This window comes from Neophocaena asiaeorientalis, unplaced genomic scaffold (genome assembly GCF_003031525.2).
Source record: "Neophocaena asiaeorientalis asiaeorientalis breed wild unplaced genomic scaffold, Neophocaena_asiaeorientalis_V1.1 scaffold555, whole genome shotgun sequence".
Taxonomy (NCBI): domain Eukaryota; kingdom Metazoa; phylum Chordata; class Mammalia; order Artiodactyla; family Phocoenidae; genus Neophocaena; species Neophocaena asiaeorientalis.
In genome coordinates this window covers 836,066-853,645 of record NW_020175832.1, presented here as the reverse complement: position 1 = coordinate 853,645, position 17,580 = coordinate 836,066, and the positions used below count along the sequence as shown (strand labels likewise).

General features: G+C 34.1%; 1 protein-coding gene across 1 annotated transcript in view; it reads left to right on the top strand.

Moving 5' to 3' along the window:
• Positions 1-17,580, top strand: part of MMP16 (matrix metallopeptidase 16) — a 352,820-nt gene that overhangs the window by 227,828 nt on the left and 107,412 nt on the right. The window contains exons 5-6 of the mRNA XM_024732918.1: positions 2,264-2,425; positions 4,364-4,575. Of these exons, the coding sequence (XP_024588686.1) occupies positions 2,264-2,425; positions 4,364-4,575 (374 nt within the window). The remainder of the gene's footprint in view (positions 1-2,263; positions 2,426-4,363; positions 4,576-17,580) is intronic.

Here is a 17,580-nt window from a genome sequence, read left to right as displayed (position 1 = left end):
GTATCTGTTTTGACAAAAGAAGGCCAGGAGAGTCTAGAAGTATTTTCCAAACCAGTGCTATGGTCTTGCTGAGCTTAGCTGTCACCAGAGCTTCCTGGAAACCTTGAATGCCAACCCTTGAGTTTTCTGCTCTTGGTTCCACTGCCTTGTTTTTCGTTGGTCCTTTGGTTGCTTGATGGATCGTTGTTTTGTCATTAGGTCTGTTTTTTTTTTATTTTGTTTTGTTTTTGCGGTACACGGGCCTCTCACTGTCGTGGCCTCTCCCGTTGCGGAGCACAGGCTCCGGACGCGCAGGCTCAGTGGCCATGGCTCACAGGCCCTGCCGCTCCGCGGCATGTGGGATCTTCCCAGACCGGGGCACGAACCTGTGTCCCCTGCATGGGCAGGCGGACTCTCAACCACCGTACCACCAGGGAAGCCCTAGGTTGGTTTTTGATAAAAATAATTATTTCACTTTCAGCCCACTGATGGCATATTCCAGCCAAACTTTACATGTATTTTCTGGGTGTGGGTATGCCCAGAAGCTGAGCATATATGTGTCCTACCACTTTGCACCTTATTTGCAGTTGCAGTGTCTCATCTATATCAAATTTGTATCTTAACAAAGATGTCTCTGATATGAAATCGCAGAGGTGTTCATTCCAGAGTTGGTGTTAGATGTCTGACATATAAAAATGCCTGTGACTCATCTTCTCCCTACCTTCCTCTCACCTCTGAGTATCCTATGAGAGACAACCTGAAGTCTTTTCCCTATTTTACATACTCACAAACAGTCTCACAGTTCCTACATCTCTTATTAAATGACTCCCTCCTTCCTTCTGTTTTTTATCTCTGCCTGTGACTAGCACATGCTCACTAGATGATCCCTGATAGCATGTTTCATTGTTTGTTTTTTTAACTCAAAGTGTCATCTTAAAAAAAATCCTGTTCTCCAGTATCTCTGAACTCCTGTGCCTTTTTATTCTCCACTGTCTGACATTGTGAAATTCCACTCTCTGTCCTTACTTCCTCAAATCATTATAATTCCTCCTCTAAAAACAAACTTGTTCTGCATTTCCCAACAATGTGGAACTATCTTGCAGGCAGTAAAAAAATAACAAAAATTTAAGCAAAGACAGTTACCGGAAGTTGTCCTTTCTCCCACTATACATTTTTCCCTATATTCACCCTATAATTTCACTCCCTGTTTTGTCTTTAAGTCATGTTCTTTAATTCCTTTAAATGCATTCTTAAGGTAATAATAATCTCTTATATTTGATATTTTGTGATCATGATTTCTAATTTTAGGCTCTTTCTTCTCTTTGTATCTGTCACCACAGAAGAATAACAGCCCCAACTCATTGATGCTCATGTGGTTCGACTAAATTTTTGGAATTTACAAAGATACATGGAGGACTGGCTCTTTTCCTCAGGAGCTGAGTTATGATGATCCAGGAGTGGACAACACGTAGAGGCCATTAGCAGGGGCTTGACTGAACAAAGTCAGACAAAGTATCTCTGAGAGTTTGCACTAAATAGATTTACTGTGCACATTTACTACTAGTGGAAGAGATTTTTTTTTTTATTTTCAGTGAGAAACAGACCCTCTAAGATAAATACGTTTTGTTCAGATTATGTATGAATTGATTAGAATTTGTATTTACAGAGCTAAGACTAGATTCCTAGTTTTCATGACTGCTAGCCTATGACTTTTATTTTACATTATTATAGGCTACTAAGAAAGAGAAGCCTTTGTCTAGGAGTTATAATAAACTAAGTTCTTGTCACAGCTCTGTAAATACAAAGATTTGCTATTCTTGACAAGATTTGTCACTTCTATGCAATAATTTACTCATCTGTGTAAAAGGAGGGATTGTAACTAACCTATATTTTTTGCTGAATTCTTAGAATTATGTTCACTATGAAGGTTACATAAGTGAGATATAGTATATTACATGCTTTCTAATTGGAAGAATATTTCAACAGCAGTAGTACCAATTTCTGATGCTAATGTTCTTTCTTCAACTTTTATTCTTTATTCTTCTCTTTCAGTTTCTAAATTTCTGTGACTTCACTATCATCACCTCCCCACCAACAACCCCCCTTTTTAAAATCACATATTGGATTTTGCCCATAGATAATCCAATGATAAAATCACACTGATAGTTGAAATAGAAAGTTCCCCTTATTTTTCTTGGGTAAAATTTTGATAACACCATTTGTCCTTGTCAATTCTATACTTGGATATTAGTTATAATAGTGTCTTTTCTTCTCATTTGCACAGGAAATGACTTATTTCTTGTAGCGGTTCATGAACTGGGACATGCTCTGGGACTGGAGCATTCCAATGACCCCACTGCCATCATGGCTCCATTTTACCAGTACATGGAAACTGACAACTTCAAACTACCTAATGATGATTTGCAGGGCATCCAGAAAATATATGGTAGGTTACCACTGATTCTATTTGGTTAACCCTATAGTGAAGTGCAGAATTTCTGCTCTGTTTTCTTTGTTGAGATAGATGTTCTAATTATATTAGAGAGATAAATATTGAAAAAAAAATCTGGTCTATTGATAAAAGTCTTCTATCAATCAAGTTTGGTTGGCAACAATCCCAGATATCTTAATATGCAGATAATGAGAAAGTCTAGGCACTGATAAACTTACTGAGTTTAATTGAAACCTGAAAGTATAGTAAAGGTCAGTTAAGCTTTAGTATTTAAAATTCTGGTAAAAATGTAATAAATGAATATAACCAGTAAAAACAATGAGTCATAGGAGACTTTCATATAAGATACTGAGACTTTGGTGAAAGCTGACAGATTGATTCTCAGTTTATGATATTTGATGGTTGATAGATGCTAGACAAATCACTTTGGAAAATGCTGAAAATACTCTTGTGTGATGGATGTAACAAAATGAACTCAAAAACATGTAATTATTGACTAAGAGGTAAAAGGTAACAAATGGCTAAGTTTACTAACACATAATTCACAATAAATTTCTAGTAGAGTAAAATAATTTTAATTTATGGGGTTCAGTCAATGAATGCAAGGTAAGACAAAAGGAAGAAACACTATTACACATATTTACTATAATCCTAACTCCCTCAATAGGACCATTGACCTTTATAAAGACATTTATTTCACACAAAATTGTTAAGAACTTGACATGTATTATTAACATATAGAGAATATGCTTTACTAAATTAATGAAGTGAAGCTTTCATTTTACAATACAAAAACAAATGTGTGCTGTCTGTAATATTCAGTACTCAGAAGATGTCATTTGCATTTTTAAATATCATAGTTTAAGTTCACTAATCTGTTTTGCATTCATGAATTTTTCAAGTTCAATGTCTCAGTGGTGACCATTCTCTCAAGGTTAACAGTTTTGGAAAAAAAGGTCAACTTTTGTGCTGCTCTTTATTTGGGGTATACTGAGAAAAGAGAAATGTCTGGGACTCAAAACTAAATAGCTCATATGTTGAATGAGCTAGCCAATGCCTATGTGTGTGTCATCAGAAATTCTGCCAAAGTAGTTAACTGAAAGGAGGCTCTTTCTCATGACCTCATGAATTAGTAGTCTAGACTGAAGGTCTGCAAAAGAGTATTCTTTCCATATCTAAATAATAAGTGTGAACAGCTCTGTATTTCTTTTTAAAAACATAAATCCCTTGAGAAATGATGCTTTACATCTGTACCAAATTACATCTATAAACTTTGGCTTGATTTAGAAACCTCTTTTTAGAAATACTTCTTTACATTAATATTTTATTAGTGGTGTTTTAATTAATAGGTGTTTTAGATTCAGTATTCAAATGAAACACTCTTCTAGCAATCTGTGAAAACATTTCATTAGAAGAAAATAATGAAAGTCAGGAAAAGTTGATAAAATACAGTTAGATACATAGGGATAGAATAAACTTTGATTTGTCAATGAGCTATTAACAGTATTAGAAATATTTGCGTAGAATCATCTATCAAAATCTAGGATTAACTTTGGTGGAGATTACATGCATGGTTCTAGTATTCATTTTAATTAATTTATAATTAATACACCACCTACTTCCAAAAAACGATTTGAAAACAGACTTTCCAATAAGGGCTGTGGTGAAGCTATTTTAAAAATCATTAAAAATTAACAAAGAAGGCCTAGTTACTTGGATCCAGAATTCAGCACAATAAAGACAGTTTCCAATAGACTTGGCAATGGTTTGTTGGGTAAGATGGTTTGTTTTTTCAGGAAGTATACAATCTTAAAGACCTCTTAGCTTGCTTAGTCTGAACCCTCCACTGATAAGTGATTGTCCTATGTAGCATATTTTCCAGCACTATTCCAGTTTTAAGTGAGCCAAGTGCTGTCCTCATATTTTCAAAAGGTCCACCTGACAAGATTCCTCCACCAACAAGACCTCTACCGACAGTGCCCCCACACCGCTCTAATCCTCCAGCTGACCCAAGGAAGAATGACCGGCCCAAACCTCCCCGGCCTCCCACTGGCAGACCTTCCTATCCTGGAGCCAAACCCAACATCTGTGATGGGAACTTTAACACTCTAGCTATTCTTCGCCGTGAGATGTTTGTTTTCAAGGTAGGAAGCTGTGATTTTTTTTTTTTTAACGGTAGATCAAGTGTCTACAGTGTCGCTTTAGAAAACAAGTTCTCATTCATTCTAACACCACCTTCCCAGACCTCTCACAGTTAGAAGTTTCAAAAAAAATATCTTAAAATAAAATGCACAAATGGGCTTAAATGTCTAGCAGAAAATTGTTGTAACATTCTATTTTGGGAATGCATTTATGTCAGCAAAAGCTAAAATGCCTAGAAATGTGAGGCTAAAAAGTGCTGCATGTTATGAACAGATAAAAAAGCATAATTTAAATCATGAATAGGAACTAATAGGGATGATTTGCTTAGGAGCTTAGCCACTTCCAGGCGTACTGCAGCTACTCTATCTTTGGTTTGCACATCTTTATGAGATCCTTATAATTTCACTAGACAGTTAAAGCTTTTTTTTTTAAGAGGAGTATTGATCATTTTGTTCAGAGTCTACTGGTAGCCATTTACGTTAAATCTCCTCTATGAGACCATCACTTTGATTTTACATATACATTTTGTTGTTTTCTTTAGGCACGCATTTATAGCTATCTAATTTACATTGTTTTTTAAAAGGTTACAAGCTAAAACTAATTTTACATTTTGCTAAATGTGCTTTTCAGTGACGTTGAGTTCTCCAACAATAACACTAAAAAACAGTGTATCAAAATAAATTATATATACTAAAAAGTGAATGTAATGTAATACTGAAAAATATTTTCCCCTCAATGTTTATAAACCAATCTTAAAGATTAATGAAAACTGTAAGATTTATGTTGGTATTAGGGCACTAAAATAGCTACATTTTACCAATACCATCCATTTAAAAATAAAATAATGTGCTCTCTTTTTCATTAGACATGGATCAATAAATATTGAAATATTGCCCTACTTATCCTATTATCTACCAGAGGCCATACTTTGAAAGTATAGATATTATATAATTTTTAATAGGCAAAGTACTTTATTTCTTATATTGGAAATTAAGATTTGGATTTAATATAATATGCACAAGAGCATCATAGTTTCCTGGAAAAAAATCAATGGTTTTCTTCAAACACATGAATAGATTTTTGAATTTTATAAATGCCCTGCAATGCTTAGTTAGATATCTCCCCTTTAATTTAAGTAGATTAATAAGTTTAGATTCAAGGAGTAAAGAAAAAAAGCTTAGTATATATATGTGTATATCTCTATATATATACATATAGAGAGATATACACATATATTCATACTCATTGTGGCTAAGCCCACAGCAACTAGTTGAAATGAACACAAAATGCATTAATTTGTTTATTCTACAAGACACCAAATGACAATTGAAAGATTTTTTTTTCACTGTTTTGGCTGAATTTCCATATCCAAGCTTTATACCTTGATATGCTGATATCACCAAAGTGGTGTCAACTTTATCTGAGAATGATATGAAATTGACTCTGGGTACATTCATTTCATTCTTCTTGTCTGTCTAATTAGATTGCCGATCTCAGAAGAGACCAGTATCTTCATGTCTAATGATCATTTTTACCAACTTTTTGCTCTGCACATTGTGGGAGATTAGTGAGTGCTCTGATTGACGAAATGAGATCCTGTGATGGCTGGTTCTTGGAATCAGGAATGAGTAACAAGCACACAGACCAATTCTCAAATAAAATACAGTGGCCACTATTTTCAATGTCAAAGCAAGTGTATAAAGAAACATGAGTAAGGCCTGCTTCTCTAAACTCTCATGGCACCTTGGATTGCTTAATCAAAACTCTCTGCAGGACAGAGTTCCTAAACTCTGTCTGCATTTAATTTCTTTGTTTCACTAGCCCCTCCTCTCTTTCTGAGAATAGGTTCTGTAGAAGATATCCTCTGTATAATTTTTGTACTCATCTCCTCTTTCATATAATGAGTGTGTATGCCCAGGGTAGTTTACCAGGTCCCCAGGATGTATGAATAGAAAGTAACACCCCAGTCTTTATGGAGCTCATACTCCAGAAGTGAAGACAAACATAAACCTAAGTACTTTTAAGATACAGGAGGAAACGACATGAAGAGAAAGAACTGAAGTCCAGTTGAGTAGGTCAAAACAACTTGACTGAGAAAAGGCTTATGCTGAATTTTGAGAGAGACACTTCTTAGGCACATTAAAAAGATTGGTATTTGACGTACTAAAATGTTGATGTACTGCGGGAGAGAAGATAGACATATTAGCTCTAGTGCAAAGTGATAAATGTTATAAATCAGAAATATACAAGATTTGATCAAAGGGAAAAGAGGATGATTGAGTGACACCTGCTCCTGGTTAATAGCTACGTGGATTGGGTAACTAATATGTACCTGAATGTAAGCTAGGTACTTTACATTGATAATCTCTAAACCTTATAATAACACTGCAAGATGAATAGTATTCTCTGTTTTACAAATGTGAAAACTGAAAATCAGAAAAGTTAAGTAGTCAGTAGTTGAATACAGGTCTACTTGATTCCAAAAATCTATGTCTTCCACCTTAAGTTTTACTAACTGAAAGAGGTAGGGAAAGCTTCAAAAGAAAGGTGGACTTTAAGATATATTTTAAAATAGTAAATATTCAAGAAATATTTATTAAACTCATGTTGTGAGGCTCTGTTTTAGGCACTGGCAGTGTAGCAGTTAAAACACACACACACACACATGCACACACACACACACACATGCACACACACACACACACACACACACACTACAGGCTAGACCTTAGTTTCTTGGAGCTTACATTCTAAGTTTTCAGAGTGGATGTGTGGTTGAAGGTGCTTCACACAGAGGTTCTGCACCTGCCATGGAAGGCTGTGGGAAAGCAACCACATTGATTGAGCCCCCCAAATCTTGCTTTTCTCTGTTAATGACTGCTGGCATTTTAACTTCTCTCTCTATACCTACATGGTCTAGACTATCTTCACCTCTAAATTAACGTCGTTTTCCCCATACCTGATCTTCCACCTGAAGTTACTCTCTGTCAGTCTGTCTTGTGCACACCTACGTTTAAATGTTCCTTCAATATGATCACCATTAGTTTTCATAGTTTGTTCCTTTATGGCTATCCCTTCAAGTACATTTTAAGATCACCCACTCTTTGATCACACTTTTAATAATATAACAATTTTCTACTTTTCTTCATTACTAATTCTTTATGCAAATTGGAAACCTCTTTATCTCCTCAACCCTTAACCACCACACTCATTTCACATTAGTTTTACTACATCAGAGAGGCAGAGACCTCTCTGCCAGCCTCTGCTTATCCATAACTTCCATTCTCAACATCTTCCACATGTCCCAACCTCTCTAACTATTCTTCAACCCCAAATCTCTTTCTAGTGATTTTTATATTTATTTTCTACATCCAATTAGCATGCTTTTTATTTCTATATTCTCTATTTCTCATTTTAATGTGCTTCTTCACTAGATTATAAACTTCAGAGTAGGGGTTGGTTCGTATGGACTTTGTGGTGCTCGAGCAAATGAATAGGGATCTCAGTATAATATGCATTTAATGAAACTATAGCTATATCATGTTTATACAACAGTAATCAACCAATAGGACATTACTGAAAGTATTGCATTCTGGTACTTCATTATTCCTTGCCCAAGATCTCCATGAGTATTATTTAGTTCAATTCTATATGTATGATTTTTAAGTAAAAAATAAGAAAATATAGATATAAATAAAAGGTAATATCATCAGGTAATTTTGTTTTCTAATTGGAAGGAGACATTTTTTAAAATAGGAGTTTCAGCATAAATCTTTGGGTAGAAATCTTCTTCTTAGGGGATTTGATATACATTGAGCTTCCCAGGCACTCATTTATTTATAGTGACTTCACCTGGATATACTTTCTATATGGGAATATAAAAAAATTATATATATACAATATATTTTATATATAAATGTATATTTTTATATAATATATTATTATAAACACCATTTTCATATATTATTTATTTATGCATGAGAAAGTTAAGCTTTCCATGCAGCTTCATAATCTTTGAGGAAAGTAAAAACCTAAAGAGAGAAAATGAAAATCAAAAACAATTGCCAAGGAACAGAGAAACAAAATAGCAATAACAGAAGAAGCTCTGCCCTTACTTTACAGAAGGTGATTTTTAAGAGTGTTCCCTGAAGAGTGTAAGCTGCTGTTGTGACTGGGTTCACAACAATAACAAAATCTGATTGTTCAAATGAATACTCTCAAAGTTCCTTTGGACAGGATAAAAACATTGAATATTTAGTTATTGTGGTATGAAAGAGAATGGAAAGCAGAATTAGTCAACCTTGTAGAGGATATGTTTCAGTACACTGTATATTGTTACGTATGGAAGAATGCAGTGTTAAATATATATATTCTTCTGAAAGCTGAGGACAGTAAGAAAAACTATAAACAGCACCTAAAGTTCTTAGAGCTCAGAAAAAAAGAAAAAAGAAAAAAGAAAAGAAAAAGGATAATTCCATTGGGCTACTGACTAGTTCTTTACATCAAAGGGAACAAGCAAAAGCCAGTGCTTTAAACTAGAACTAGAAAGGATAGTGTTAAAAGGCAAAGGTGAAAGCTATATGGAAGAGCATTCAAGGAAGTACAGTAAAGGGTCTTCACAATTAATATAGAAAACCAAGCTCACAGCTCTGAGTAAAGAAAGCATTTCATCATTTATCCAAAAAAAAGGAAAAGAAAAGGAAGGAAAAAAACCAGAAATCATTTGGTTCCTTTTACTTTGTCAAATTTTTGTCTGTTCATTTGTCACAAAATGATTTGTTCTTAAATCTGACCAGCTTAATTTACAACCACCTACTGAAGAATCATAGTTATCATTATTTCCATAGAAACAGATATATTAACACTAGTTAACTGAAAGTAATTTAACCAAGTCTAGTAAGTACAAAGTATGATCCAATTTCATTTGCAATATAGTTTTGTTTCATAAAAGAAAAGATGTTATATGAGAGAGTGAGAAGAAAGTTACTTGTTCAAAGAGATAAATTATATTTACATAATGTAGATTTGTGACTAAACTCCTTTCAATTGATCAGAATTGAACTTTGTGACTCTTCTATTCAGTAGTTTATAATCTCTTGGTATTTAATGTCAATTCATTTCTTATTCTATGCTACACATCTCCCATGGAGCAATATTTGCTCCTTTCATTCATTTTTATTTTATTTTAAAATGTTTCTTCCTTTGTTGAATATTCCTCTGTTTCAACTTTATTGTCCTTGAAATCTGGAACTGTGCCTTTCTCACATCACTTGTATAACTATATCACATTACTCACACAGAATATTTCTTCAATTTTTCAAGTGTATATTTTGCCTTTTCTGTATGTATGCCATTGAACTTTTGGAATTAAAAGTTGAAAATACGGTTTTCCCTTTAAAATGCTTAAATTTTGTCAGGTAAAGGACAACGTGTAATTATCAATTAGAAATGGTTCCTTTAAATTGAAGCCCACAAAACAGAGAACAATAATGACCCTTTACACTTAAGAGAATATTGGCTTAAGCCTGGGAATAATAAGATAATAGAAATAACTGTGGCGTCCAGGTGGTAATTTACCAATAGACAGTGTGATCCAGAGTAAGAAGAAAACCCAAATGTCAAAATCACTGAATATCTTTGGTCAGCTTTGAAATATACAGACCTATAGGCTCAGAGAAGTGAGGACAGGAAGCACTTGAGAGTTGCATACTAAGGTTCCTACTTGACCTCTCCACTCAGATGCCAAATTCAACATACTTAAACTTGAGCTACTGATCTTCCTTCATGAACCTACACCCCTGCTTCTCTTTTTCCATTCAAAATAAGGGCAACTCCATCGTCCCATTTATTTAGTAAATAAAACCTAAGGATAAAGCCAAATCCTGTTGGCACCCACTTTTTTCCCCTTCCACTGCTACAGTCCTAGCCAAAGGTACCATCACATCTCACCTTCATATTAGAATATCCTCCACATTCGTTCCCTTGTTTCCTCCCTTACCCCATCCTTCCAGCCTACTGTCAGTTCTGCATGCAGAATGATCCTGTAAAATCATGCATCAGATCATATAACTGCACTGTCTAAAACGCTTCAATGTCTGCCAAGGTTCCTATCAAACAATCCCACTTCTTGGTATGTATCCAAACGGGGTAGGGAACACTATCTCAAAGAGGTATCTGCACTCCCATGTTCGTTACAGCATTATTCACAGTAGCCAAGGTATGGAAACAAGCTGTGTCAACAAGATGAGTAGATAAAGAAAGTGTGATGTATACATATACATATATATACAATGGTATATTATTCACCTTAAAAGAAGAAGGAAATTCTGCCATTTGTGAGGCTATGGATGAATTTAGAGAACATTATGCTTAGGAAAATAAGCCAGACACAAAAAGACAAATATTGCATTATCTTGCTTATATGAAGAATGGGAAAAAGTTAGACTCATAGTAACAGAGAGTAGAATAGTGGTTACCAGGGGCTGAGGGGTGGAGAAATGGGGGATGTTTGTCAAAAGGTAAAACTTTCATTTATAAGATGTATTTCAGTTACAAGATGGAGCAGCATGGTGACTATAGCTAATAATGCATCATTTACTTGAAATTAGCTAAGAGAGTAAATCTCAAGTGTTCTCACCACAAACACACACACACACACACACACACACACACACACACACACACACACATACACAGATTGATAACTATGTGAGGTGATGGATATGCTTATTAGTTTGATTGTAGGTAATCATTTCACAATGTATACTTATATCAAATCATCAAGTTGTGCACTTTAAATATATACAATTTTTATTTGTCAATAGTACCACAATAAAGTTGGGGGAAAAAAAAACAAATTTATTTCAGGTGCCCACAAGGCTCCATGATCAGCCCCTTTCACTCTCCCCTCTGATATCACCTCCATTTTCTTGCTCCAATCACTTTTACTCACTCAATTCCAGGCACACCCGTCTCCCCTCTGTTCCTTGAATTTGCCAGGCTTTCTTGTCTTTGCAGGTCTTTCCCTACCAAATATCAAATATTCACATTATCTTCTAGATTTTTGCTGCTATTTGTAAAAGGCAGAAGACTATCTCCAACCTTTAGTACTGTCCAAACTGTCTGTTGTTACATAGGTCCACATGGGGCTAGAAATATGAAAGGGAACAATATTTGTAGAAATTCAGAAATGTTTATTGTGAGTTATACAAATTTTGTGCCATTTTTGTGACCCCAAAGAATTGATTTGTTTTTTACAGTTGGATGAATTCTCTGCTAGCTCTCAACTTAATGATTCACTCATTCCCATTGCACAGTGGTGTGTCATTGTTTACATCCGTATAGAATAATACTTAAAATCCTATCTCTAGACATTACAGATAAACTTGGAGTCAGATCCTTCTTGTCATAGGCTCCAAGCAAGGACTGTATCTACTCCTCTATTTACTGCTGAATTATACAGTGCTCTGAACATAGTAGACAGTAAATATTTGTTAAATAACTTGCATTCCACAATAGCTAATAAATTCCACCATAGGTATGTAGTAAGTTCAGGAAATGGTAGCTATTATGTAGCAAGACAGACTTGACATTTTGAATTACTCGTTATATTCATTAACTCAAATCCCCATGTTATTTGAAATTATCTTAAAAAGTAACTTTTAGCTGAATAAAGATCACAAAGAATGGCTCTAATTCTTAAGATATAAGGGAAAGGAATGGAAGACTTTTTTAATGTTGTTTATATCATATGACTCCATAAAATGATTAAAAATATTTTGTTAGCAGAGTATTCAAAAAGTATTTTACAAACAAAGAAATAAAAATACTTAGAGAAATTGCACAGCACAGAATAAGCTAAAATTACTCTGTGTCAGAGCTTAATTCTGTACTTCCAGGAAGTATTACTTGATAATATTAATAGTACTTTGTAACTGGGGCTAGACTCACATTAGAACAAAGTGAGAAATTGTCAACACAGTATAGGCAGAGAATTAAATAAAATTTCCCTGCACCACAAAATCATAGTATTTCAAATATTTTAGGTAAACAGTTTAGGAAGCAGTTGGAATTATGTGTAATACTGCATTTTAATGTCAATATTAATTTTTTCAAAATACTTGTATTTAATTATGATTTAAAATTTACTCTTTGAAACATTTAAAATTTTTAATTGACATTTCTGACTGCTTAAGCTGTTGTAGCACATATATAAGAATTCAGTAGAATGGATTCATAGTCACCTGAGTTTCCAATTTCTTCTCTAGGCACTTTATTTTGGGGTAACCATAAATATTTTAAGCACATATTTGGATACTTGTTTTAGATTCAATAAAACCATTTTTATTAATATAAAACAGAAATTTAAAAATATATATAGTACATATTTTGGAGACTAAAATATGTTTTATCATGTACATTTTATTTTGTTATTAATTTATAGTATGATTAGGGTGATCCTATATAGTCATGCAAAAATGTTTTTTGAAAGTATATTGTGAGCTAATTGAAAAACCATTTCACTCCATAGCAATATGATTCTTCCTATTCTACAATTATTGATCTAAATATTTTCAGTGTCAAAGATATATATTTTCTTGTTCCATGTTTGTCATAGTCTATAACTTTATATTGAGAGTTTTACAAAGAAAGTTCCCATATTCACCATACATGGTTCAAATCACTTTAACCTTAACGTACGTTTAGTTCAAGATTTATACTGCACATGAAGGTTGGGTTTATTTTTAATTTTAGAAGTTATGAAAACAGCACTTCTCCCAATTTTTTCCTTCATATTTGGCATTTGTGAGTATACAACTTTTGACCTCATATTTCTGTAAAGCAAAAATGAAACTTTATTCTTTCCATTCCCTTTTTAAACTTTCAGTTAGCAGTATTGTGATTATCGGTTTGCTTTGTGGGTTATGTGAAGTAATTTAAACATTGAGTCAGCACTTCAAAATTTCTTAAAACACCTGTTTATTTTATCTTTTGCAAGACAGTCTTAACATGTATAAATATCTAAGACAAAGTGGAGTGCAAAGCTCTCATTATTTGTAAATTATGTAACAATCTACTTGAAAACTTCCATGAAAATCAACAGGAAAAAATTACACTACTAACAATGTTAAGAAAGATATTCTGAATCATAGTAAAAAATTGAAATATAGCCTTTCTATTAACCACTTAGAATATAATTGAAAAATAATTTTCTTGACATAAAAAAGTAACTTATAGGATTAAAATTAATTAGCAGTATCTGGTCCATACATATTTATTAAATGATTAGTGTTTTTTACTTTTAACCCTGTCTTGTCTACATTTAACTTTTATAAGGGAGGTTCTTGACTGTTTTGTTCATTCTTCTATATGTGCTTCTTATGATACTTTAAAGTTTCAGTGCATTATATTGTTTTTATTTACAAAATTATGAGTAAGATTGGAAAAAAAAGATTTCAGGTTTAAGCTAGAGCATTAATATCTCTTACAATAAATAGGAAATGTGCATAGATTTCAAATTAGTAATCCCACGCATGGCAATTCATCCTGAAATAATGAAGTAAGTCTAAAATGAACAATGGTATTTATTACAGCTTTCTTGCCAATAGGAAAAGATATTTGAAGCAACCAAAATTATTCAGTAATATAGTAGTGGTGTAGCAAATAATAGTACATCAATTCAGTGGAATGTAATGCAATGACTTAAAAGGTGAATTAAAGAGAATATATGAAACAATGAGACATGATTATAATGTAAACACAAATAAAATAGTAAAACATAAAATTTTATGTATCATGAATTGCAGCATTTGAAATATGTGTGTTGATAATCCATAGAAGTTATAGAAAAGTGATGTTAGACAAATCTTAAATGATGGAATTGTGAGTGGTTTTTTAAACGTGTATTATTGTGATAATGTTGCATACACATATAATAGTTCAAAATAGAGTTGCACAACAAAATCTAGATATCTGTGAAGGCTGTAGTACATCAAATAATGGGGAAGCCATATTATTTTCAAAAATATAGGTAGTCAAAAGTTATTAAAGTATACAGTGGGAGGTGTGGGTAGGATGATAGAGTATGAAAACTCTGAGCTCACCTTCTCCCATGAGCATACCAAAATTACAACTATTTACAGAGCAACTATCAATGAGAACAACCTGAAGAAAAGATTTTCAGCAACTAAAACTTTAAGGAAGAAACCACAACCAGATGGGTATAATGGGTGGAGACGCAATAGAGTCAAGACCTACAGCTCCAGGTAGGCAACCCCCAAATGGGAGAATAATCACAATTTCAAGGGTTCTCCACCAAGGAGCAGTGTCTGATCCCCATATTGGTCTCCAAAGCCTGGGGGCCCTTCAATGGAAAGATGAGCCCCCAAAATATCTGACTTTAAAGGTAAATGTGGCTTGTGTATGAGAGAGGAAAATGGCTGTAAGAAACAGAGACTATGCACTTAAAGGATGCCCACAAAATCTCACTCACTCTGACGACGAGTGTAGAGGCAGTAATTTGAAAAGAGCCTAGGGCAGACCCAAATGCTGATCTTAGAGAGTCTCCTTTAGGGGCAGGTGACAACTAGGATTCCCGCTGGAGATACAGATGTAGGCTGCAACCATTTGGGGAGCCCATTCTACTACGAGCACACTGGTGCTGACAAGCACAATTTTGGAATCCTCCCTGTAGCTCATAGGCATTCGGGGCTCACCTACCCACCTGCCAGTTGGCACAAATCCCAGAATCTCCTGAGCTGAGCAACAACAGTGTAAGGACCAAGCCCCAACTAATAGTGGGCCAAGGACTCAGCCCCACCCACTAGCAGGCTGGCTCCAGTCCTGGGCCTTACCACCTGGGCCCCCACTACCAGGACCCAGCACCACCAACCAGTGGACAGGCACCAGCCCTGAAATGCCTCAGGCCAGGCAGCCAGCTGCACAAGGTACCAGTTGCTGAAAGCTTCAGTATGAAGCAGAGCCTGATAGCCAAATATGTTAGAGGGCAGCTCCACCTACTAATCAGCCACAGTACTTGTCCCCACTACAACAGAAGGTCTCATGAAGCCCACACAGGGGCACCCGTAGAGTATATAGCTCTGATGGCCAGAGAGGAGTGTACTGTTGGGCCTCATAGCATCTCCAACATAGGGCCATTTTTCCAAGATCAGGAAATATTAACAAACTACTTAGTACATAGAAATAAAAACAGAAAATTAAGCAAAATGAGACAACAGAAGAATATTCTCCAAACAAAAGAAAAAGATAAAAACAAAGAAGAACTAGGGAAAATGGAGATAAAGATTCCACCCAATAAGGAATTTAAGATAATGATCATAAAGATGCTCAATGAGAAGACTGGATGAACACAGACATACAGAAGCTTAACAGAGTTAGAAAATATATACAAGAACCAAACAGCTGAAGAATACAATAACTGAAATAAATACCCTTAAAGGAGTCAAGTAGATTTGATGATATACAGAGGAATGGATCAGTGAACTGGAAAACAGAGTAGTGGAAATCACCCATGCTGAACAGAAAAAAGAAAAATAAATTAAATTAAAATTTTAATTAAGATTTTTTAAGGGACCTTGGGTACAATATCAAGTGTAACTAATATTCACATTATAGAGCTCCCAAAAGGAGAAGAGAGACAAAAAGAAGCAGAAAACTTATATGAAGACATAACAGCTGAAAACTTCCCTAACCTGGGAAAGGACAGAGCCATCCAGGTCCAGGAAGCACAGGGATTCCCAAACAAGATCAACTCAAAAGAAGTCCACAATAAACACATTATAATAAAAATGGCAAAAAATGCAGACAAAGAGCAAATCTTAAAAGCAACAAGGAAAAACAATTAGTTACATACAAGAGAACTCCCATAAGACAATCAGCTGACATTTCAGCAGAGACTTTGCAGACCAGAAAGTGTGGTACAATATATTTAAAGTAATAAGAGGAAAAAGCCTACAAACAAGAATTATCTACTCAGAAATGCTATCATTCAGATTTGAAGAAGATATTAAGAGTTTTATAGACAAACAGAAAATGAAAGAGTTTAGCACCAAAATGATTTTACAAGAAATATTAAGTGGACTTCTCAAGGTGGAAAAGAAAAGATGACCACTAGAAATATGAAAATTAGAAAAGAAAAATCTCATGACTAAAGGCAAATATTCAGGAAAGGTAGTAGATCAAACCCACCTGCAAAGCTAGTAGGAATTTAAAAAGAAAAAGTTAGTAAAATAATCTATATTCACAATAAGTAGTTAAGGAATACACAAAACAAAAAGTTGTAAAATATAAGGTCAAAAACACTAAACCGGTTGCAGGGAGTGAAAATGAATGGTTGTTACATTGAATTCAAATGTAAAAAGATCATTAATTTAATCATGTAATGTACATATTGTTTTATACACACCTCATAGTAAGCACAAACCACAACTATATAATATATGCAAACACAAAAAAAGAGAAAGGAATCCACACATAACACTAAAGAGAGTCATCAAATCAAAGGGAAAAGAGCTAAACAACAAGAAAGAGATTAACATACCAATAAATAATTACTGTAAATATAAATGAAGTGAATGTTCCAATCAAAAGAGTGGCTGAATGGATTAAAAAAAAAGCAAGACCCACATACATATATATATATATATATATATATGTGTATATATATATATATATATATATACATATATATATATATTGCCATAAAGGACTCACTTCAATTATAACACAGACCATAAGTTAAGGAATGGAAAAAAAGTGTACCATACAAATGGAAATGAAAAGAGAGCTGGGGTAGCAATATTTATATCAGATAAAATAGACTTTACAACACAGACTGTAACAAGAGAAAAAGAAGAACATTATATAATGATGAACAGATCAAGCAGAAGATATAGTAATTGTAAATATAAAGGTACCCAATATAGGAGCACATAAATACATGCACAAGATACTAGTAAGCATAAATGGAGAAATTTACAGTAACACAA